Genomic DNA, 24,920 nt, shown 5'->3' with positions numbered 1-24,920 from the left:
GCCTTTCTGTAACTGAAAAAACTAGACCAAAAAAAAAAAAAGACACAGAAGATCGGAAGAACACTATCAACCACTTGGCTCTAACTGACATACAGAACACTCTACCCAGTAGGATACAATTATTTTCAAGTGCACATGGTACATTCACCACAATAGACCATATACTGGTCTATCTCACAACCTTAACAAATTTAAAAAGATTGAAATACAGAATATGTTCTCTGACCACAATAGCATTTAATTAGAAGTCAATAAGTTATCTAGACAAACTCTGAATAGTTGGAAATTAAACAATACTCTTCTAAATAACCCATGAATCAAATAAGAAATCACAAGGGGAATTAAAAATATTTCAAATTGAATGATAATGAAAAATAACATATTAAAATTTGTGAGATTCTGCTAAAGCAGTACTTAGAGAGAAATTTATAGCTTTGAGTGCTTACATTCTAACAGAAAAAAGATTTAAAATCAGTAATCTAATTTTCTAGCTTAAGGGGAAACCTGAAGAATAAAGCAACCCCTAAGTCAGTAGAAGGAAGGAAAAAATGAAGATAATCAATGAAATAGAAAACAGGAAAACAATAAAGAAAATGAACAAAGCCAGCAGCTGGTTCTTTGAAAAGATCAACAAAATTGAAATGTCACCCCCCCGCATCCAGCCATATGGATCAAGGGAAAAAAAAATTAGAGAGACCACAAATGACCAACATCAGGAATGAGAAAAGGGATTTCAATGCAGAGCCTACAGATATTAAACGGATCATGAGGGAATATAATGAGCTTCCTGCCAACAAATTCGCCAATTTAGATGAGTAGAAAATCTGAACAGCCCTATATCTTTTAAAGAAATTGAATTCATTTATCAAAAACCTTCCCACTCCTCCCACATAAACTCCACGTCCAGAGGGTTCACTGGTGAATGCTACCAAACACTTAAGAAAGACACACAGATTTTACACAAACTTTTTCAGAAAATGAGGAGGGGAGTGCTGAGACCACGTATCAATTTGCTTTGTGAGTCCGGCGTAACTCCGATACTAAAACCGACAAAGACAATGCAAAATTATTGAACGATATCATTAATAGTGTATGCTAGCAAAATTCTGCTGAAGATAATTAAAAAACGCCTGCAGCGGTACATCAACAAGGAACTCCAGAAGTCCAAGTTAGATCCAGAAGAGGATGTGGAACAAGGGATATCACTGCTGATGTCAGGTGGATGTTGGCTGAAAGCAGAGAATACCAGAAAGATGTTTACCTGTGTTTTATTGACTATGCAAAGGAATTCAACTTGTGGATCACAAATTATGGGTAACATTGGGAAGAATGGGAATTCCAGAACACTTAATTATGCTCATGCAGAACCTGTACATGGATCAAAAGACAGTCATTTGAACAGAACAAGGGGATACTGTGTGGTTCAAAAGGTGTATAGCAAGGTTTTATCCTTTCACCTTACTTATTCTATCTGAATGCTGAACAAATAATCCGAGAAACTGGGCTACAGGAAGAAGAATGTGGCACCAGGATTGGAGGAAGACTCGTTAACAGCCTGAGATATGCAGATGACACAACCCTGCTTGCAGAAAGTAAACTCTACTTGAAGCACTTACTGATGAAGGTTAAAGACTACAGCCTTCAGTATGGATTACAACTCAACATAAAGAAGACAAAAATCCTGCCAACTGGGACCATAAACAACCTAATGACAAACAGTAAAGACACTGAAGTTGTCAAGGATTTCATTTTACTTGGATCAACAACGCCCAAGGAAGCAGCAGTCAAGAAATCAAATGACGTATTGCATTGGATGAACCTGTGGCAAAAGACCTCTTTAAAGTGTTAAAAAGCAAAGATGTCACACTGACGACTAAGCTGTATCTAACCTAAGCCATGGTATTTTCAATCGCCTCATATGCATGGGAAAACCCGGACGACAAACAAGGAAGACGAAAGAAAACTTGATGCATTTGAATTGCGGTGTTGGCGAAGAATATTGAATATACCACGGACTATCAGAAGAATGAACAAATCTGTCTAGAAGGAAGTACAGCCAGAAAGATTCTTAGAAGCGAGGATAATGAGACTTCATCTTGCTTACTTTGGATATGTCATCGGGGGGATCAATTGCTGGAGAAGGACAACGTGCTTGGTAAAGTAGAGGGTCAGAGAAAAAGAGGAATACTCTCAGTGAGATGGACTGACACAGTGGCTGCAATAATCGGCTCAAATACAGCAATGATTGTAGGAAGGTGTGAAACTGGGTAATGTTTCCTTCTGTTATACATAAGGTTGCTATGAGTCAGAGCTGACTCTATGGCACCTAATAGCACTATGCAATCCCACAGACCTCCCAGACGACTAACTGTGCAGTCTGGCCTTCTCATGCATGTGCGGATATGGAGTGAAGGGGCTCTAAACCAGTGCTTGAGAAATAGCATCTATAAAACCCTACAACTAATGTTCTGTTTAGTGGTGAAATAGCAACTTTCTGTGATGAAGGGGATGTCCTATTTCTGTGCTGTTCAGTGTAGCAGCCACTAGCCACATGTAGCTCGTGAGCACGTGACATGTGGCCAGTGTGAAGGGGGAATTAAATTTTTACTATTATTTACTTTTAATTAATTTGAATTTAAATAGGCACAGTGGAGTCTTGCACATCCAGTGCTGGTGGGAGTGTGATGGTGCAGCCAAAATGAAAGCCATGCTGGCTCTAGCTGCTGAAACTGGAGGCAGCACACCTGCGTTGCAGCATGCCCAGGGAGGTATCCTGTGCAGGTGGCACAAAGAGATGCCTGTGAGGATAGTCACAGCCTCACTGTCCCCCTTAGCATATGCCTCAGAAGTTCCCAAATGCCCACTGGCAGGAGGACAGAGCTCCACCTTAAGGGACATACACAAAGGTGGTGCGGTTCACATGGGGACACCATAAACCTCAGCAACAAAACCAACTCAAAGAAGGACATGTTCATTATGGTTCCAGTGATATAAAGGCTGAAAACTGGGGAAAACTGTGCCTTCTGGGTCTATGTGCCCATGTGGAGAAAGTATAAAGAAGGCAGGATAAAGAAGGCAAGGAAAAGGTAAACATGGCTCAAGCCCGCAGGCACAGGGTGGGTGTGGTAAAATGAGTTCCTTTCACAGGAACAGCCTGAGAAAAACAGCTTGAGAGATTTTTCCCTTACACCCTGAGGAGTTACCTTTGCCCTAGTTTCTACCCCAGAGGGTTTGTTACTTTTGTCCAGCTTGGTTAACATTTCCTGGGTAAGCTGTAAACAACTTGGTTTGAGACTCTTTTTTTGGTCTTGGGCTGCGGCCTGTCCTGTGATTGGCATGCACCTTGCAGGGATTGGTCAGTAGACTATGCAAATAAGGTGAGTTGTAGCCCAGCCCTGCCTACTATGCAAATGAAGTGACTGTGGCCTACCAAGAGGGAATTGGTCAGTTTGTGGTCCCCTCGCTGGTAGGGGCCATGCCTTGAAATTGACAGGGGGTTGTGTATACATATGCAGCCAGCTGCACAGTGGTTGGTGAGACAGAAAGAAGTAAGAAGAGAAGCACCAGGAAAAAGCAGAGAGAGAGGCTGCAAGGAACCTCCTAAAAGAGCTGTAACAGGTTGAAGGCTGTAACACTGAAGACAGTGAGAGGCCTGGAAGGGGCCCAGCAGCAGAGCCAATGGTGACAGACGGCAGGGCCAAGAGAAGCCTGTCCTGAAGGGGGCCGAAAGGAGCTGAGAGAGCTGCCCTGCACTGGAGAAGGGCAACTTTGCCTACATGCTTCCTGATCCTGATTCCTGACTTGTAGCCTGTTTGTTAATAAACCACTTAACTGTAAGTATGGTCTGTGAGTTCTGTGTGGCAATTGCAATGGATTACCGAACCCAGAAGAAAAGGAGAACGCCATGGGTGGGATGGCTGGTGTCAGAATTGGTAAAAAGTTGGAGAGTAGAGTATGTGTGACCTCCACCTTACAGGGATCAGCCTTGGGCTGATCATGATTTGCATTATCCCCCCTGAGGTTAACCAGGTTTGGATGCTACTAGTACTACTACTATTACTACTCTTCCCCTTTTACAGTGGGGGTCCTAGAGGGTGGCAGGGGGCTTCAAGTTTGAGGTTTCTCTTCCTTCTTGAGCTCAGGGCTGGGTGCCTGATGCTCACTGTAAACTGTACGAGCATGTTATATATGCTTCTGTATACACAACCACCACCACAAAGACAAAGGCTGGGGTGGCTCTAGACAGCCCAGTGCTATCAGGGACACATCAGCTTGGCCTTTGCTCCCTTAAGCCCTCTTTCCTTACCCTCCTCCAGGCAGGCCTGGCAGTTCCTGAGTCTTCTGTTAACTAAACTACAAATGCAAGTTTCAGTCTACTCCACAGCCATATTTATCTAAATATAAGAACATTTTCTTACTGCCAACATGAAAACTGAAGCCCTGGGAAAATCCCACAGCCTCGGCAGCATGGCTACGTACCGTCCTTGGGGTGAACTGCCCCTCTGGCACTGTGGGCTCCTGAGACACTGCACCCTAGAACCCTCAGGCCTGCCGTTCCCCCTCCTCTAGGCCTGTCACATGCAGCCCAGGGCGTAAGTCCCCATTGTCACCTGGGGAGTCAGGGGCAGGAAGGGGGTTCAGTATCCTGTGCTGGGGATGGCTGAGGGCTACATGCTGGACGACTGGTGGGGCCAGCTCACCTGCGTGGCACCCCTCCTCCGGCTCTTTGCTCTCCGTCTTCCCAGTCTCCATGGGTGGAGACTCATTGGCCTCAAACAGGTTCTCAGAGACACTGGGCATGATGACTTTATCATATAGATTTTTGTCTTCGTATATGAAGACACTGCTCTAAAAAGAGAACAAAATGTCTGCACTTGGCGACTTTCCCATCTCATTTTGTCAATGTCCCTGACGGCCAGCAGGGCCCCAACCCTCTGGCTGTGGTCCCACGCTGCCCATGCTCTGCCTGCCCATGGCTACAGATCCTCAAGGCCTGTGCAGAGCTCACCCCCCCACCACTCCATCCCAGACGGCCTTCAGTATCACGGACACTCCTTCCTCCTCAGCTGGTCTTGGGGACAGACCGTCCTCCTGCCTGAGTGCCCTGAGGTAGTCCCAGGTACTGCTCTCTCATTTTGCACTCTCCCTGCCAGGTCAGCCCCTCCAGGCTTTATCCTAGTTCTGGCTCCCCTGAGCTTCAGCCCAAACTCCAACTAGCCTGCTGGCCAACCCAGGCGGCTCACTCACTGTATTCAGGGAGGTGGCTTGCTCGCAGGACTCAGATGTAGGCTGGAACTTGTACCAAGTGCCCAAGCCACCGATGTTGGTCAGCGTGATGACCCGAGATGCAGTCTCGCCCACCACATAGCTGCCAAAGTCGATGAGGTTCTTATCAAGGGACAGCTGCAAAAGGACATGGCAGCCTGAGCTGCTGTGGCTGGGACATGTTGCAGCAGCCCCAGCAGGTCTCCACTCTCACCAGCCCTCTGCCCACCCTGGACTTGTCCACACCAGGGAAATACTAGGTTTATGTGTAGATTTGTGACTATGTTCTGGCAAATGGCAGAAATGACTGTCTCACTGACAGAATTAGAGTGTTTCCTTTTTTCTTTCTGCATAAAGGCCCCGGAAGCACAGCTGCGGAGATAAGATGTGGAGGTCAGGCCTGAGGTCCCTACAGGACACACTCCTCTTTCCTGCCCACCTCCCCCTGACCCACCCTTGGCCAGAGCGGTGGGACAGCTTCACAAGCCCCATTCTCAGCTTCCTCTGCTGTCCAGTGTAAGTGCACTTCAGGGCAGAAGTCTGTTAAAGGGTGAAGGGTGGTGTGTTATGATGTCACTTATTTACTTTGAAGTGAGTCAGCAAACACATACAGGTAGCTAGATGGAGCAAGGGTGGCAGGAAAAAAAAGACTCAAGGGGACACAAAGATCTGTGGGAAGGAACACAGTCTTCTCGGAAGACTCCCGGGGTCTCGTACCGGAGGGTCCTATGGTCTGAGGACACACAGAGCAGGCTCTAGCCTTGTTCTTTCAGTGTTGTCTGAGTGCTTATCTTTTCAGAACATCTGCTACATGTCACCCACCTAAGAACAGGTCAGAGCCGACCCGAGCTGTGCGCCACGCTTCCCCCTGCTGCACACACGGGAGCACACGGCCCTCATCATGCCCACGCCCTACCTACACACATGCACATGTGCGTGCACATACATGTGCACATACCCTGACGCATGCTGCTGCCACCATGCCCACACTCCATGCCCCTCACACACAGGATGCACACAGGGTGTCCTGAGAAACACCACTTCAGACATTTTGGAACTTACGGAACATTTCTTGGTTGAACATTTTAGTGGAACAGAAAATCCACCCGTCTGAGCCAAAAACGAGACGTTTCCTTCCAGATCTTTATTTATCTAAACAATAAAGCAATCCCAACCACTAAGTGTTTGTAACTTTACCCAGTTGCACATGCTATGTGTTTCTACATAGCCATGGTCTGACTGGGCCTGCCTGCTGCCCAAAATCCCGGGGAGGAGGTCAGCAGAAGATGCTCAGGAGGGTCATACACGCTGTGTGTGGACCTGAGAGTAGAGAAGTTAAGTCCTGGACCCTCCCCACAGCAGGGAACCAAGGGCAGCACTGTAACTGTGAACAGAATTGCACAGACATGTGAATGTTTCTTGGAAATAAAGTCCAGCAAAGCAAAGGCCTGTGTGGCCTTCCTGAGACACAGAGTGCCCCTTTCTTCATGCTAGTGTTTCACAGGGATCTGAGGACCCAGCAGCACCCGATTCCATCCACCACCCCACAGAATAGCATGAGAACAATCCCCTTCCACACTGCCTGGCTTTGGGGTCAAAGCACTCACCATAGGCTTGAAGGTGACAAGCACTTCACAGGACATCCCGGCTGACATAGGACCAGGGGGATTGAAGCTGCAGGCACAGGACCAGAGCACATGTGATTAGATCTACACAAGGGGACACTTGCCGTCTATGCAAGTGACACAGGTCAGGTGGGATAGGCTATGCAGAGTGGTCACACCTGGGCAGATGGACCTCCTCCAAGTGAGCTGGGCCTCTGACCTCCCTTCCTCCTGCCCAGCCTGCCTTTCTGAGTGCTGGGGAGCAACTCTTGGTCTGTTGGGTGTACTGCCATCTCCCCAGTGCCCAGACAGTGCCCAGTTCACAGAAGATGCTCAATTAATATTTGAATATTTGTTGAGTGAATGAACAAATGAATAAATGAGGCAAGTCTGAGAGGCTGACTCCAGAGGATGCTGTGGGTGATCAGTGACTACAGCTCCTCTGAAGGCATGTGGCCATCCTACAACCAGGACCAACAGTGTGAGCCAGGGAAGGAGCTGGCACTGACAGCCCCACATACGCTCTTCTGTAAAAGACCTAGAAAAATCACTAAAAATATTTCTTGAGCTAAAGGATCACAGTGTCTGAAACTTACTCTCAAAAATCTCAGAATAAAAATAGTATGTATGTGTAGAGAGTATGATAAAGCATGTAAAATTTAAGAGTCATGAAATGAACAGAAGTAGAATGTATATTTTTGAAATTAATTGAGAAAAAGAAGGGAAAAATAGCAACAGAGTATAATAAACCAAACCAAGCCAAAACAAAAAACTAAACCCATTGCCATCGAGTCAATTCCAACTCATAGCAACCCATAGGACAGAGTAGAACTGCTCCATAGGGTTTCCAAGGAGTGCCTGGTGGATTTGAACTGCTGACCTTTTGGTTAGCAGCTGTAGCTCTTAACCACTATGCCACCACGGTTTTTATACAAAATAAGATGGTAAAAATAAATCCAAATACATAAATAATTGTAGTAAATGTAGTCAGAATTAGTTCTTCAGTTAAATGAAAGAGATTAGAAGATTGAAAAATTTTAAAATAAAGCAAATACTTCTATGAAACAAAAATCAAAAAAAAAAAAAAAAAAAAAAAGAAGAACTTTGGAAGCGATGCCAAAACAATGGGAGAACCAAATGTAATTTGGTAGACATCAGGAAAGAAATGGAAGAAAAAAAATAAAATTTTCTTTAACTTAAGGTAAAATTCTAAGGGGCAGAAGAAAAGAGAGACACTGCCAAAAACACAAGAAAGATCATTGTGAGAAAAATGAAAAATAGAAAATGTGAAAAAAAAAAAGAAAAGAAGAAAGCATTGAAGAGAATCAGAAAGAAAATGACAGACATAAAAAAACCAGCAAAGAAGATCCAACATATACATAAATGGCATCTCAGAAGAAGAAACGTTGGAAAGGAATAGAGTTTAAACATATGGTTCAAAGAAATAGTCCTGAAATAAAAGATGGGTTTAATCTTCATATTGAAAAGACACGGTAACTGTCAGTGAAAACTTACCCAGAATGGTCAACATGAAAACTAATAATAAAGAAAGAAAACTGGGGCAGCCAGGCAAAAAGCTCAAGTAATTTATAAGGGGAAAAAATCGGGTTGGTCTCAGACGACTTCAACACAAGAAAGACAGAAGAGCAACCTCTACAAAATCTTCAGGAAAATTTGACAACAAACTGTCATTCAAGTATAAAGATCCCAGATAAAAAGTTCTAAATGTGAAGGAACGCTGGCATTACCATTGCCATGTGCCATTCTTGAGAGAACTCTGCTAAGGATGGGTTTCACCCAACTTCAAGAGATAAAATACAGTCAAAGGTCTGGTTGTGAGCACTGGATATATTTAACAGTAAAACTGAGATTAAAACAAATGTAGGGTTGGGTGATAGAACGGAATATAATTATTATAACTCATGACAAGGCAGAAATTATATTAAGAGGCAGCATTTTAAATGGGGTATGATATGTGACAAATGTTGCCGACAATTCCCCCGTCCCTTCTGAGCCCAAGTCCGTCCTCTTACTCAATGCGGATGAAATCTCTGAGGTGTTCCTCCACACCCACTAGCTGGCAGTAGTTAATTGTGTAGGTGGTGTTTATCAACGTGATCTTTTTCTTGTACACTTTGCCAATATCAAAGTCCTAGAAATATCAGAGGAGACGTGTCAGAGAGAAGCTGCAGCTGTAAGCATTTAAGAAGCTTTTCTACGACTCTCTTCTCATGTGCAGGAAAACCGCGAATGTGTGCTAAAGAGCAACGGTAGTGAGAAAGGTTTCAATGATGACAAGTCAGCGATCAGCATTCTAAGAGCCAGCTGGATCACATAAACTGTTCCCAAGGGAAGGCTTTCCTCTGAATTAAGAAGGGCTTCCCTCCTTTCCCTGGAGTGCATGTAGAGCAGGGCAAGGAGGTAGCCCATCTTGTAAAAGCCTAGGCAGGAGTTGCTCTACAGGGACCAGGGGGTCAGTGCTGAGAAGGGACTCCATTGGATGGACCACGGAACAGGTAAAATTCAGGGAACCCACTAGACTACTCTCTTCTACAAACCTGGACAAACGTAACCAGATAAACACGACTTCCATAACCTCCCTCATCTGCCACTCTGTACTTGCCGAAATCCATCTTCTCTGGGTTCACCTCGTGTGAAGTCGAAATCTGCCCACTGGAACGGGCCTGGCCGGCAAGGGCCTGCCATATGCCCCAGAGGCTCAGCATTGCACAGTTTTTTGAGGGCCCTGGTATGGAGCTTCCTGCCTTGAGTGTGCCTTCCATGGGGTGGTCTCGGGTCCCTCTAACGAGACCACCCCTATCACACTCAGCCTCCATCTGGATGGCAGATGGCACCCCTCTAGGCTCCCGCCGCCTGAGGAAGGCTCTTGTGCACCAGGGTTAAGAGAAAATGCACGAGACGTAGGACAGTAGGGAAGGACTCCTCCACTGCCAGCGCTGCCCTGATGGCAGGGGCTTACCTTGAAGTGGATGAGCTCAGGCTTGCTGTTGAAGGGGCAGCCTTTGAACTCACGCCCAGACACCACCTGCTTGTGCACCACCCCACTCCGCAGCCGCTCCATGGTATGAGCCAGGATGTCCTTGTCCATCTTGGTTCCACCCACAGGCTTCCGGTCCACATCCTCCTTGGGCACCTGGTTCAGATACGGATGGACAGAGGTCCAGCTTACTGACTGCAGCCTGGACTGCAGGCTCTCTGCAAGACCACTAAGGGCAATTTGGAGGTGACAGAGTTGGCCAAATGCAGAGCCAAAGACCTCCAGATGCCAGTGGAGCAGGAAAGAGTGCATCGTCCTGGTGAGACCCTTAAGAAATCCCCACCTTAATTTCTGGTCCACAACCATGGCAGAAGGAAAAGCGAAAGGAATAAAAAAACAGAGACGTCCAGGATTCAGGCAGATTTCTGGGAAACAGGTAAGGAGGGGACTTTTCTTGCTTTTTAAATCAAGCCAAGAAACAGTTTTCCACAAAGTGCTACAGGAAGCACTGTTTCCTCAGGGGCCATGTCAGCATGGTTTGGAGGAGGGGGTGGCTGGGCAGTGGACTGTATGGAGAAGGTGGCAAGTGGGAGATGGGTGGTACAGCTGGCAGAAGCACCATGGTCACCAGCCATAAGTCAGGCCCAGGTTGGTCTGTGGGACAGACAGGATTGTGGGAGAACCAATGAGAAGGCACAAACAAAGGTGCACAGCTATAAGGGGTTCAGGGAAGAGGGCTGTCACCTGGTATGGCTTGTAGTCCTCTTTCCAAAGCCCTGAGATTTCTGGCACCGCGAGTGTTTCCTCCTCTGGGTTGGTGAGGGCCCCAGGGTCGCTCTGCATGGACTCGCTGGAGATGGCTTCCACTAGTTGGGAGGCTTTGGGGTGCACCGAGTACTCAGTATCCTACAATTAGGGGTAGAGATGCCCGTGCTCTTGGGACAGCCCCAGAGCTCCTGCAGCCCCTGGGCCTTCTCTGAACCAGTTTGTCCTGGTGGTGGGCTGGGAAGGCAGGGCTGCACTGTCTGTTCTGAAAGGACCTTGTGCTCCCTGTTACAGAACTAAGACAACTTCAAGATGCAGATACAGACACAAAGGGAGAAAGTGAAAGTCATGTCAAACACGCAGGGCATGCTGGGCACTGTGCTTCCAGTCCCTTTGTTCTTTACTCAATGAGATGCTGGCACCCACCTTGTCCTGTTAACTTTTTCCATTTAAAATATAAATTAAAATCTTGATGCATGCATCATTAAATATTTTCTATATTGCCCACAAGAGCCCATAAAATATTCCATCTTAGTCTGCAGAATGCTCCAATTTATGGCACCCGTGGTTGTCAGCACTGTCTCTAATCTTTGCTAACAGGAGCTGAGCCGGGGGGGAGCCTGCTGCGTTGGTTGACCCCTGTGCAGCTGTGATGCTTCCTTAGAGTAGTTCCTCCACCTGGGCTTCCTTCCTCAGTTTATTTGTAGAGAGCGCAACTCCGCTGGGCCGCAGGAGAAGTGGGAACATGCTAGTGAGCCCCTCAGACAGAGCTTTCCTCCTGGAGGGAGAGACATGAAAAGGGGACAAGGACAGGAGGACGGTGTTGCCGAGGTGAGAAATGCTCCCCCAGAAACTGCCTGGGCACTGGCCACGGGGTGGAATAATGGGAGCGCTGGGTCAGGTGGGCAGGCAGGGGAGGCTTCTCCATGAGAATTGAGCAGAGCATGCCGGGAGAGACTCTGAGGGCAGAGGAGCTGGTGGGGGACTCAAAGCAGAGGAAGAGCCGGTCAGCAGTGTGGATGGGGTGGCTTAGGCAGGGGCCTGGGAGAGAGGAAAGCATATTCTGAAGGGCATGGGCAGCTACGTGAGGACCCTAGCGGACAAGGTGAAGGAGCTGAGGCTGGGCTTTGCCAGCAGTCCTTTGCTGGAGCCCGTGGCTTTGATCTTCAGGTTTGGGTGCTCCCTCACTCAGAGGCAGAAGCCAAGTGCTCAGCTCAGGAGGTCTCACAGGTGAGTGCAAAATAAACTGTCACCCCATCCCCACCCTGCAACCGATGACAATGGACACACAGCAGGCCCATGAAACCAAGGAAGGAGAGAAGGAGGGGAAAAGAGCGATTAGAGGGAAGGAGAGGAAGGAGAGGGGAGAGGAAGGGAGGGAAGGGAGGAAAAAGAGGGAAGGAGGGGAAGGAGAGAGAGAGGACAGGTATGTGTGGCTAAATGGGTTCACAACTCTTCCCCGACAAGCTGACCTCGGTCCCCTCCCTGCCCGACCCTGTGGCTGGGAGTCAGGTGAAATGGTGAGGGTCCATCTTGTTGGGAGGCTGGTGGCAGGGGTGGGGGTGGGAGTAGAAAGCCCTGGCTGGTACGCCGGACCAGAAGGACACTGAGTCCTGCGGGGATGGCATGGCTGTGGGCGGCCATGTGTGGGGCAAGCCAACAGGCTGCTATGCGAGAGTGGCCTGTCAGGGGCCAGGCACCCATGGCGTGGGCCTTGGCACCTTGTCCCTAGGCTGGCACCGGGAGGGCACAGCTCCAGGCGGGTGCTGCTTAGGGCAGGAGTGACTGACGCTGCCTGTGGGTGGCTGTGGCCTCTGTCCTGTGACCCTCAGAGGGGACTTTACAGGCGGAAAATTTAGTTGAACCTGAGAAGACTCATGGTGGGTATGTTGTTGTTCTTAGGTGCCGCTGAGTCTGTTCCAACTCACAGTGACCCTGTGTACAACAGAACGAAACACTGCCTGGTCCTGTGCCGTCATCACAATCGGTGCTATGCTTGAGTCCATTGTTACAGCCACTGTGTCAATCCTTTTCCTTGAGGGTCTTCCTCTTTTTCACGGATCCTCTTCTTTACTAAGCACGATGTCCTTCTCCAGGGACTGATCACTCTGGATAACATGTCCAAAGTATGTGAGACAAAGTCTCGTCCTCCTTGCTTCTGAGGAGCATTCTGACTATACTTCTTCCAAGACAGATTTCTTCGTTCTTCTGGCAGTCCATGGTATATTCAATAGTCTTCACCAGCACCATAATTCAAAGCCGTCAATTCTTTTCTGGTCTTCCTTACTCACTGGCCAGCTTTCACACACATATGAGGTGATTGAAAACACCATGGCTTGAGTCAGGCATAGCAACGTGTAAATAAATACATGAATAAACATCAACATTTTAAAGCCTACCCTTTATCTGCCAGACATACGCTGTAGAATGACTTGTCAGACAAATCACTCCAGCAATTCCCGAGTTCTGTGCTCGGCTTTAGCATTTGTCGGTGTGGCTGACTGTTGTGGGGAGGCCGGCAGCAGGGGGCGCCCTGAGCCAGGGCTGGGGCAGAGCCGGATGCGGACGGGGCAGCAGGGCTCAGCCGCGGAGGCGCTTTTACGCGGGGAGCCTGCGCTGCTGTGGCTGTGGGAGAGGCACGTCTCTCGTCTCGAAATTCACTTCTCTGACATGGAGTGCGTGAAGGTGGGACTGAGCCCCGGTGGCCTCTGCTGTCTCAGCCTTAGCAAGGCACGGGGCACTCCAGCTCTCCAGGGGCCAGGGCTGTGGGGCACCAGCCTGTCTGCTAGGGAAGGGTTGGTGTCAGGTGGGAGGAGCCTGGCGCTCTGGCCCGCGATGGCCCGACGACCCCGTCGTGCAGGGTGCAGGCTGAGGGCGAGGCAGCCTTTGTAGAGGACTCTGGGGGAACTTCACGGGCAGCAGGACACCCAGCACTGCTCGGGACGGTCCTTGGGGTGGGGACAAGGGGAACAGAAAGAGTTATGGTGGGGGCGGGGCGAGGTCCTCAACAGCACAAGTGCAAGAAGGTCCCTGTGCAGCAGGAACACGCTGGGGACTAGAAGGCGTGAATGCCGTAGGCAGGACTGGGCAGTTTCTTCTGCTTTGGTTTTCGTCAGGAGGCTTATACAACAATTTGGACGTGTGTCCCTAACACCCCTCTACCCCACACGAAGTGAGTGGATGGGGACCAGGAAGGGTGTCTCGCTCACCAGCGGGTACAAGGCGGCTGTGGTGGCCAGGCCCTCGCAGAAGTCGGCCACATAGCACCAGGTCTTGTCCCTTAGTGTGAGCCGGTTCGCGGTCTGGGCAGGGAGCAGCTGCTTCTTCCTCTTGTTCTCCTCGGCCTCCTCCTTCCAGAGCCGGCTCACGATCTCGAGCCTCCGCTGCTTCTGCTCCTCTTCAAAGGCCCTAGGGGAAGACGCTGCCTCAGAGGGGGGAGGACTCACGCTGCCCTGGCTGGGGGACAGGGCTTGGCCCTTCCAGTCCCCTCCCCACCACTCACACCCAGCCCAGTTCTGGGGTGTGAACAGTGTAGTCCTGGTGAGCCCCAGGCTCCTGTGGGGGGAAGATGGAGGGAGCTAGAATGCTGCCAGGCTGGACATTCAGGGCCTGAACCCTAGCCCAGCCTGGCTCCGCTGTCCCGTCCTGCCCAGTCCAGCCCAGTGGACCAGTGCCCACAGGAAACCTTGGCCTCTCATGAGCTGCCTCTACCCCAGCTTCCAGGCTGAGGCACACTGAGGGCAGAAGCAGGGCTGAGGCCATTCACTCACTCGTTCATTCACTCCCTCACTTGTTCTAGCTGCTCTTTGCTGGGTGCCTCCCATGTGCTGGGCCTATGCTGAGCTGAGGCCCAAGGTGGGCAGGTGGGCAGGTGACTGCAGAATGCCCAGGGTGTCCAAAGTGTGGACGAGCCTGTGGACACGCTGAGGGTCTGTAACTCCCAGGGGGCAGACCACCCTGACCAAGGGAGGAGGAGAAAAGCGCTTCTGGTGAGGGCAGCGTCAGTTAGAAGCATCTTGAAGATTGGCCTGGCTACTTGACATCACCAGAGCACTGGCACCATGCAGGGCTGAGAGGCGGGAAGGGTGCGGGAGGGGGCAGAGGCAAGCACAGGGGCCTCACGGAAACCCTGAGCAGGACGTCTCGAATCCTGGAAGCCCCACTTCTAGGGCACTGGAGGCTGTGGACAGCAGGTGCTAGGCAGGAATCAGGGGCTGGCAAGGTTGAGTCACAGGCCGAGGTCAGGCCCTGGGCCCCCAGCCCCAAAATAGGAGGCCAGGAAGAGAAAGCCCCCACCTCCCCCCATGCGCCTCCTGCCTGCCCTCACCGTTTCTGGGCCTCCAGCTCCTGGCGCCGGTGCTGATGGAAAAGCTGCTTGAATGCATCCCCGCCTTGGGCCAGGATTGCCTCCTTTTCGACCTGGGCCTTCTGCTCTGCCAGCTCAGCCCGGGCCTGGCCCCACGCCTGGAACTTCCGGAGCGTTTCCTTGGAAATGAAGAATGTGGAAGTCACAGCATTAGCATATGCATGTGCATGCACACACAGAGGTGCACACATATACATGTGCACACAGATACAAGTGCACACACTTATGAGCACACACATGCACACGTACCCCCACACCGTGTACACACGCACATACATGCATACATGTGCACACACGCAGATAGACTTTCTTTTGAACGAAAAACCAAAGCCAAACCCATTGCCATTGAGTTGATTCTGACTCATATAGGACAGAGTAGAACTGCCCCATAGGGTTTCCAGGGAGCACCTCGTGGATTTGAACTGTCAACCTTTTGGTTAGCAGCTGTAGCTCTTAACCACTACACCATCAGGGTTTCCTTCTTTTGAACAGGTATCCTTAAATTGATTCTGACATTGCAGATGCTTGTGGTGAACTGTTTGTGAAAATCACCGTCATTCCTTACCCATCCCCTGCCCACCGTGTTCACCCAAGGTCGAGGTCGAGCCCCAGCCGGGGCTCTGACCCTGTCCCTCCCAGAGTCAGGACCCTGCAGGGGCCTCCTATGTCGAGTGCAAGCTGTCTCTGCAGGATGTGCTGGCTGCTCGCTCTGTAGCCTCCTTCCCTTGGCTCCCACTGCTCTGTCCCTCGCCATTTCTGCCTCACTGCGCGCTCCTCTCCTCTTGCCTCTGATTCTTTGCAGATGCTGTTCCAACTCTTCCCACTCCACTTCCCAGCATGGGGCCTGTTCCCTCATTATGGGTTTCCCAGTGCCTGGTCTCCCAGTTTGCCTAATCTGGGTGTAAGGCCCTCCTACATAGCCAGGCCCCAGGAGAGCAGGGTGGAGCCTCCTCTCTTCCTGGTGGGCAAGAGGCCCATGGCGGGAGTTCAGTAAGTCTCCAGGAGCATCTGGATGAGGGTTCAAGTGCGGGAGCTCAGGAGGACATGGTGGGCAGGTAGGCCAGGTGTTGGGAGGGGAGGCTGTGTACCCGGTTTGCGGTGATGTTGTTCTTTAGTGCCAGCACAGCGTCCATGCGCCTCTTCAGATGTTTGCGTGACTCCATCTCCTCCTTCTGCTCCTGCTCCCGGATTCTGGAGGAAGGAAGCGGTTCTCACTGGGCATGCACCTGGGTCATGCTGGTGGGACAGTCATTACAGAACAGGAAGGGCCCTTGGGTGTTGGACATCATCACCAGGAACTTATAAAACACGACCACAGAAAAGGTAAAACAAGAAAGCGCTGTGGCTGAATGCTAGCTTACAAGGAAAAATTGTTTAAAATGTTTCTCTACACTCTAGGGGTTCCTTGTATCTTGTGGCCCTCTTCTAAAAATAAGCAGATAAGCAACTCAGCACTAACACACAGACTTACTGCTCTTTGATAATGTGGTGTCAATCTAACAATAGAGTTAGGGAACTTCAGGACAAAAGCCAGTGGCCCTCGCTCCCAGAACCTCTCCGAGTGTGTCAACAGGGATGGGTCTGGGGAGAAGCCAGCACCTGCCCAGGGAGGCCTTCAGGAACTTGACAGCGATCTTGTGGTTCTTCTGGGCATCTTCCACCAGCTTCTGGTGCCGGAGCCCGTGCTCCTTCTGGACATGCATGGATTTCCTGCAGGGACATGGAGGAGACCGGAAACAGGAAGTCATGCAATAGCTCACAGCTTGTCTGCTAGAATGAGTGCCCCAAGAGCTATGGCCAAGTTTGGCCTGCAACAGCCGCTCCCTCGCACCTTGGCCTCCATCCTGTGCTCATGCCAAGGGCTGGGGGATGGGGCCAGTGGAAAAAATAAGACAGCATTGGGTACCTGAAATAGCAAAAATGTGTGTTTGTGTGTATATATGTGTGTGTGTAGTGAGGTTTATGGGTGCAAACAAAGGAAAAACAACAAAAAACAATGGTATAAAAGGGGAGGAGGGGGAGAGGCAGAAAGAACCAGGTGGGTGTTGGCAGACCACAGCAGGAGGTGAACTCTGTAGGACTGACAGTGAGGAAAGCAGAGGGCAGTGGGTAAGCACAGGGCTAGGGCCTCGGGTGGGACAGGCCCCACTCACCGGATCCTCAGCAGCCGGTTCCGCTCAGCCTTCCTGAAGGCTGCCTTCTCCTTGCAGAGCCGCTCAGCTGCCTGTGCCTGGAGGCGCCTCCCCTCGGCTGCCTCCTCCTCCCTGAGGGCCTTGCGGGCAGCATCCATCTGACCCTCCAGGATCTCGATGTGCCACATGGCATTCCTTGCAAGCAAGAGGTGCTTGTCATTCATGTGGACAAAGGGCTGGGCCAGGATTTTGGAATCTCAGGGTGGGAGCCTGGGACTGGGCTGTCCATGGAGCATCTGTCCAGGGGGCTTGGGGGGCCAGGCTCTGAGCTCTGAGCTCTGCAAACATCCCAGGGGCACATGGGCCCCACTGGCGGGTCAGCCCCCTCCTCCTCCCACAGCTCCACCCATGTTCCCAACATCAGAAAATCCACCGCCATATCCACTGCAACCTGGGTTCCACCTGGCTCTGCTACCTCCCTGGTGACCTCGGCCAGTCTTCCCCTGGCCCTGCTTGCCAGGCTGTTTGGGAATGACCCACTAACTTGTGGCCAGCCCACTGCCCAGCCTGAGGAAAGCACTCGGGAACGTGAGCTGTGACCATCTTCTGCTGGGCTGGAGGTCATGGCAGCTAATGAACCCAGACCAAGGACTCCATCTTCCAATGCCCCTTGTGTGTCTGTCCCATGGCCCAGGAAGCACATGGCACCTGTGGTTCCTGTCACAAGTCAGGGACATTCCTGGTTAACTCTCAGCCAGTGACATCCCATTTATGCAGCAACGTGCTTGGCCGAGAGTGCTCCTTCTCAGAACAGAAAAGTCTGTCTGAGAGAAAGCTATCTTCCAGGCATGCTTGGCAACACCATCTTGCAACAACATACTTTCAGCGTGCAAGAATTCCCACCAACTGAGTGGTGTCAGGGGTCTTAAAAGCTAGTGAGAGGCCATCTAAGATGCATCAGTTGGTCCTAACCCACCTGGAGGAAAGGAGTATGAAGAACACCACAGACACAAGGAAAATATTAGCCCAACAGACAGAAACGGCCACATAAACCAGAGACTCCATCAGCCTGAGACCAGAAGAACTAGATAGTGCTCAGCTACCACCAATGACCTCTCTGACAGGGAACACAACAGAGAGTCCCTGACGGAGCATAGAAAAGTGGGGTACAGAAATCAAAGTCTAGTAAAAAGACCAGGCTTAATGGTTTGACTGAGACTGGAGGGACCCCAGAAGACATGGCCCCTGGACTCTCTGTTAGCCCAAAACTAAAACCATTTCTGAGGCCAACTCTTCAGACAAAGATTAGACTGGACTATGGGACATAAAATGAAAATTGTGAAGCGTGTGCTGCTTAGTTCAAGTAGATACATGAGACCACATGGGCAGCTCCTGTCCGGAGGCGAGATGAGAAGGCAGAGAGGGTCAGGAGCTGGTTGAACCGACACGGGAAATCTAGGGTGGAAAGGAGGAGTGTGCTGTCACAGTACAGGGAGAGCAACTAGGGTCACATAACAATGTGTGTATAAATTTTTGTATGAGAACCTAACTTGAATTGTAAACTTTCACTTAAAGCACAATTAAAAAAAAAAGAATTCCCACCAACTGGTGGGTGGTGCAAGTTGCCACCTGCAGATAAGCCCGCTCATGGTGACATGTGCCAGAGCACCTGCAGGATGAGGGTTCAGCTACAGCTGGCCCCAGGAGGGTGCGAACCCCCGATGAGGCTGGGCAGAGATCTTCCGAAGGCATCTCTGCTTCTTTTTCCCCACAGAAGATGTCTCAAATGCGTGGTTATTCAGCATAAAACTTGCTGTAGATTTTCAGCTGCTGTTAGGGAGGAGCCCTGGTGGCGCAGTGGGGTGGGCCCAGACTTGGGGAACTAAAATCAGACCCACTGCCATGGAGTACTCACAGTGACCCTATAGGACAGAGTAGAACTGTCCCATCGGGTTTCCAAGGCTGTAGTCTTTACCAAAGGAGCCCTGGTTGTGCAGTGGGTAAAGTGCTCGGCTGCTAACCAAAAGGTTGGAGGTTTGAATCCACTAGTGGTACCTTTGAAGAAAGATGTGGCTGTCTGCTCCTGTAAAGATTATAGCCTTGGAAACACTACAGGGCAGCTCTACTCTGTAATATAGGGTTGATATGAGTCAGAATCAACTCAATGGCAACGGGTTAACGGGTTGTTGTTAGGTGCCACAGAGTCTATTTTGACTCATAGTGACCCCATGTGACAGAATAGAACTGCCCCATAGTTTCCTAGGCTGTAATCGTTATGGGAGCAGATTGGCTGGTGGGTTAGAACCATCAACCTTTTGGTTAGCACCTGAGCACTCAAGCATTGTATCACCAGGGTTTCTTTTAGGTTTTTAGTAGACACTTTTCATCATGTAAAGAGCATTCTCTTCAATTCCTATTTTGTTAAGAGTTTTCTGCAAGGAGGAGTTTTGTTTGGTGGGCATTGAGTTTATGCTAGTAGTAGTGAATAATTTGGAAAAGGATAGCCAGAATGATTGCGCAACTTGAAGAATGTAATCAATGTCACTCAATTATATATGCAGAAATTGTTGAGATGGTGTATGTTTTGTTATATATTTTTTGGTCACAATAAAACTGAAAAATATTTTTTAAAAAGTCTTTTTTATAAAATCATGACTGTATATTGAACTGTGATGCCATAGTTTTTTCTCCTTTAATGTGTGAATGTTAAGAATTTCTAATGTTAAGCCTTTTCTGGCTTCCTAGGATATAAACCCCAACTTGGCATGATGTGCATGCATGTGTGTGCATGTGTGTGTCTAGTGCATGGCTAGATTCAAATATTTTATTCAGGATTTTTCATATATTTCGTAAGTGAGATCGGCCCATAGATTTCCCTTTCTTATACTGTCCTTGGTTGGTTTTGTCCTTCTTTTACATCAAATTTGTACCATTTTATTTAAAAAACTGGGCATATGATGATCTTTGTGGGGATACTTTTAAATAACTGATTCCATTTTTCAGGTCTTCTGTGACTGGAAGCATTTCCTGACATTTGCTGAATTGTGTGGTGTCATCTCTTCCTGAGTCAGTTTGCCTGTATGGCATATCCAGGGTGGGATGACTCTTATTCACCCTGCTCATGACTCATGGTGATTCTTTAATCTGAGCATTCACACTCTTATCCTTCTGGAAAATTCTCAGCCATTATTTAATTGACTACTGCTTCCCCCCATTCTCTGATCTTTCAAGTGACTGAATGACAACTTAAGGTGAATTACAGCTGATGAGCTCTCTGTGTGGAAGGCAGGACACTGACTGGGAAAGGCTGGGATTCCGAGAGTAGGAACAAGGGCATTTGTGTGGATTTGGACAAGTCTGAGTACCCTGAGTCCTGAGCCCCCCTGAACTTCCCTTGCCAATGGAAGTGGCCTTTCCCTCCCCTCCATTGGATAAAGCTGGCCCTGCTTACCCTGGAGATCCTGTGATGCTACACCTGAGGCCTTATGACCCCTTACCTGAGGCCCTATGGCCCCTTACCTGAGCCCTTGTGACCCCTTTCCTGAGGCCCTGTGACCCCTTTCCTGAAGCACTGTGACCCCTCTCCTGAGAGCCTATGGCCCCTCGCCTGAAGCCTTGTGAACCCTTTCCTGAGGCCTTGTGGCCCCTCTCCTGAGGGCCTGTGGCCCCTCGCCTGAGGCCCTGTGATCTCTTACCTGAGGCCCTGCGGCCCCTCGCCTCAGGCCTGTGACCTCTCACTTGAGGCCCTGTGACTCCTCACCTGAGGCCCTGTGGCTCCTCACCTGAGGCCCTGTGGCTCCTCACCTGAAGCCCTGTGACCCTTCACCTGAGGCTCTGTGACCTCTCACCTGAGGCCCTGTGACCCCTCTCCTGAGGCCCTGTGACCCCTCACATGAGACCCTGTGACCACTATTTGCTGTTGCCCTGTGAGGGGAACCCAGTTCTCCTTACGCCCCTCCTGGCAACTGCTCACTGCCCCAGACCCCAGCATGCTGCAGGGGTCAAGCATAAAGTCTGACCTGACAAGAGGCTCCCAGACTAGACGAATGCAGCAAACATCTATCAGCAGAAACCTGGGGCAGGGGTATGCACCTGTAGCCCACCTGTGCAGCCTGCCCAGAAGCTTGGGTCTTGCAGATGGACCCTCGGTCACCTCAGAGGGCCAGTCAGAGAGGACTGGATATAATTGGGTATGCTTACCAGCCATTCTGGACCCCCCTGCTCAACTGAGCAGCCAAGAGTAGTCTGCTCCGCTGACTGGCAGAAACCTAGACTCAACAGAGACCCATGCTGCATAAAGCTGAGATACCAGACATTCCTTGGCATCATGTAGAAGAAGGAATTCAAATATTTAGTGCAATAACATGTTGGATAGGTTTTATCATCTGTTACCTGTTTGTCCAAGGCTTCACGATGTTCAGATAGGATTCACGGGAACCTCAGTTCACAGAGGCTTTGGGAAATACTTTGGTAAGGAGTGTTCCAGGATCCTTGAAAAGCACTATTGTGGAACTCTGAGACAGGGATGCAGCTGAGAGATGCTGCCTTGGAAAGGCGTTCCCTGTTTCACTGGGAGGATGAAGTCCTGGGGAGATAGGCTTCACTTGTGGAGGGGGGTGGGCTGGAACCATGGCATCATGGTAGGGAGCAGGCACTGTGCCTCTGCACAGATATGCCAGCAGGGGCTCATTGATTATGGAGTTCTTACTCTGTCAGTTTGTCCTACTGTGGTGGCTGGCACATTGCTGTGATGCTGGAAGTGATGTCACTGCTATTTCAAATACCAGCAGGGTCACCCATGGTGGACAGGTTTCAGTGGAGCTTCCAGATTAAGACAGACTAGGAATAAAGGCCTGGTGATCTACGTCTGAAAATTAGCCAGTGAAAACCCTATGGATCACGACAGAATATTATCCAATTCACTTGGTTTGGACACGTCATCAAGAGGGATCAATCAATAGAGAAGGACATCACGTTTGGTGAAGAGACAGCCAGTGAGGGTGAGAGAGACCCTTGGTTGAGATGGACTGGCACAGTAGCCACAGTGATGGACTTGAGCATGCCAGCGATCATGAGGATGATGCAGGCCCACGCAGCATTTTGTTCTGTTGTACATGGGGTTGCCATGAGTCAGAGTTGACTCGATGGCAACTAACAACAACGGGATTGAAACAGATGAGGATCCCACTAAAGTCTGACTTCATCTGAATAACTAGAAAAACTCCAGTTTCGACAAGAAGAAATCTGATTTCAGCAACCAAAAAAGAATCATGAACATTCACTCAATTCTGTGACCCTAGTGGATTCATAGACTTAGAGTTCCCTGAAAAAGAGGAGGCAGGTGCCCTTGAGGAAAGGCCCTGCAATAACATCTGTGATGTCTTGTAACTTTCTCTCCCAGCCCTCCATGAGACACCTGCAGCCATGTGCCAGGGTAACTGTGCCCGTGCTTTTGGTGCTGTTGGACCCTGGCTCTAAGCTAACATCAAAGGAAGCCAGAAGGCCACTGTGACTGCTGATGAGAATGAGGGCTAAGGTAAATGAGGTATCCAGAGGGTCCAAAAAAAAAACCTGTAATAATTTCCCCAGTTCCTGAAAATAGATTTTTGGCAACTGGCAGGATCCTCACAATGGTCTCCTGACCTGTGGAATGGAAGCTGTTGTGGCAGGAAAGGCCAATGGAAGCCCCTCAAGCTGCCTCTCCCTTTAAGAACTAAAAGCACTATCGAATATCTGGGGAGTGGTTGAGATGAACACCCAGCCATGAGGATGTGGGGGTAGCAGTCTCTACCGCATCCCCTGTAGTCCACCTCTGCAGCCTACCCAGAAGCTTGGGTCTTGCAGATTGACCGTGGACCGCCTCATCGTCATCTGGTGCTCTATATAAGGCCATTGCTGGGGCAAAGCACCACAAACCACAACACTTGGTAGGGCAGCTTCCATCTTGAAATACATTTTTCTCCTTCCCACTAAGTAAAGAACACCAAAAGTAGTTTATGTTCACCTGGAGGGAATAGCAAAACAACCTCAATGTCCTCCATCACACTTGCTTAGATTTTCCAGCTCTGTGATCATCTCACCATCCAACAAGACATCATGCTGGTCTACCATATTGGCCCTAGTAGGCCCTAGTAAATAGCAGCAAGTATCCTAGAGGCCCAAAATAAGACACAGGTGTGCCACAGGGTGGGGCATAAATCCCATGAAAATATGAGGGTCTGCCACCTCAGCAAAGTTTCCAGAAGTCCAATGGTCTGAGGAATGAGAGGCTACTTCCTCCAAAGTGAAAGATAAATTATTGCACCTTGCACCCCCTACCACCAAGAAAGAGATAAACACTTGGTAGACATTTTTGGATTTTGGAGGCAGCATATACAGTAAAACCTGCAAAAACCAGAACCTATGTAAGGTAGAAACCTATCAGAGATGGAAAATGCAAATATTTGCCACTAAAACGAGCAACAGAAAAGTGCTAAGACTGTACCTTGTCAAAGGCAGAAAACTTGTGGGACCCAGAAAAACAAGGCAGTCTCATTGAGTTCTGGCTCTCGCAGGTTTCACTGCACTTCATGTACTCCATTTACTGAGTAACTAGTAAGGCTGCCAATTTTGAGTGAAGCCCAGAGTTAGTTTCATAGGCAGAATAGTATGTCCATGCCCTAATTCCTGGGATCTGTGAATATGCTATCTTACATGGTGTTATTGGTTGAATTGTGTTCCCCAGAAAGATATGTTGAAGTTCTATACCCTGTTCCTGTGGATGTGGCCTTACTTGGAAATAGATTCTTTAAGATAGAGTAGAGTGGGTCCTACAAAAGAGGAGGACATGGAGACATATAGACAGAGGAAGAACAGCCATGTGATGATGGAGGCAGATGCAGCTACAAGCCAAGTATTGCCAGGACCCACCAGAAGCTATGAGAGAGGCATGGAACAGTTCCTCTCTCAGATCTCTCAGAAAGAATCAACATGGCCGATATCCTTATTGGGACTTCTGGTCTCCAGAATTGATAGGCAATAAATTTATGTTCTTTAAAAGGGAATTTGCAGATGTGACCATGGCCCTTGCAATGGGGAGACTGTCCTGGATTATCTGGGTGGGCCCAAACTAATCACATGAGTTCTTAAAAGCAGATAATCCTTCCTAGTGTGGTCATTCAGAGAGAGAGGTGTGACAGAGAAAGAACCAGAGATGTGGTATTGGCTGGCTTTGAAGATGGAGTAAGGGACCATGGGCCAAGGAATGTCGGTGGCCTCTAGAAGCTGGAAAAGGCAAGGAAATGGATCCTACCTTAGAGCCTCTAGAAGGAATGCAGCCCACTAACACCTTGATATTAGCCCAGTGAGACTGGTGTTAAACTTATGACTTCTAGAATTGTAAGATAATACATTTGTGTAGTGTTAAGCCACTAAGTTTGTGATAGTTTGTTATGGAAGTGATGAGAGGCTCTTAAGTGGGTCCACTGCAATGTAAGCAGCCCTGCCATTGGGATCTGAAGGCCCTTCAAGTACCTGTGGCTGACTGGGATGCTGTATGGGTCCTCTGGTTTTAGAGCAAAGCCATGTCTGCTCTGTACATCACCATTCTCCTGCTCCCTATTGGATCCTCAGGAGACTGAAGCTTGAGCCTAGGAAGCAAATGATCATGGGAGCTGGCTGCCATCATGACCTACATGCTATTGCTTATCTCCTGTCTCCCCATTACCACTAAGACATAGGCTCCACGAGGCAGGATTTGTCATTTGTCCTATTCAGTGATGAATCCTAAATGCTTAGAACAGTGTTTGGCA

General features: G+C 49.4%; 1 protein-coding gene across 1 annotated transcript in view; it reads right to left on the bottom strand.

Moving 5' to 3' along the window:
- Window positions 1–24,920, bottom strand: part of CFAP74 (cilia and flagella associated protein 74) — a 77,123-nt gene that overhangs the window by 41,209 nt on the left and 10,994 nt on the right. Inside the window, exons 6-17 of the mRNA XM_012557839.2 lie at window positions 17,152–17,325; window positions 16,598–16,708; window positions 16,087–16,189; window positions 14,960–15,117; window positions 13,842–14,040; window positions 10,612–10,773; window positions 9,850–10,023; window positions 8,903–9,021; window positions 6,873–6,939; window positions 6,328–6,417; window positions 5,248–5,403; window positions 4,701–4,848 (exon numbers count right to left, since the gene is read on the bottom strand). Coding sequence (XP_012413293.1) covers window positions 4,701–4,848; window positions 5,248–5,403; window positions 6,328–6,417; window positions 6,873–6,939; window positions 8,903–9,021; window positions 9,850–10,023; window positions 10,612–10,773; window positions 13,842–14,040; window positions 14,960–15,117; window positions 16,087–16,189; window positions 16,598–16,708; window positions 17,152–17,325 — 1,661 coding nt within the window. The remainder of the gene's footprint in view (window positions 1–4,700; window positions 4,849–5,247; window positions 5,404–6,327; window positions 6,418–6,872; window positions 6,940–8,902; window positions 9,022–9,849; window positions 10,024–10,611; window positions 10,774–13,841; window positions 14,041–14,959; window positions 15,118–16,086; window positions 16,190–16,597; window positions 16,709–17,151; window positions 17,326–24,920) is intronic.

Source organism: Trichechus manatus, unplaced genomic scaffold (assembly GCF_000243295.1).
Source record: "Trichechus manatus latirostris isolate Lorelei unplaced genomic scaffold, TriManLat1.0 scaffold00122, whole genome shotgun sequence".
NCBI classification, from domain to species: domain Eukaryota; kingdom Metazoa; phylum Chordata; class Mammalia; order Sirenia; family Trichechidae; genus Trichechus; species Trichechus manatus.
Note: the sequence above shows the minus strand (reverse complement) of the source record. Positions and strands in the feature narration are given on the sequence as shown.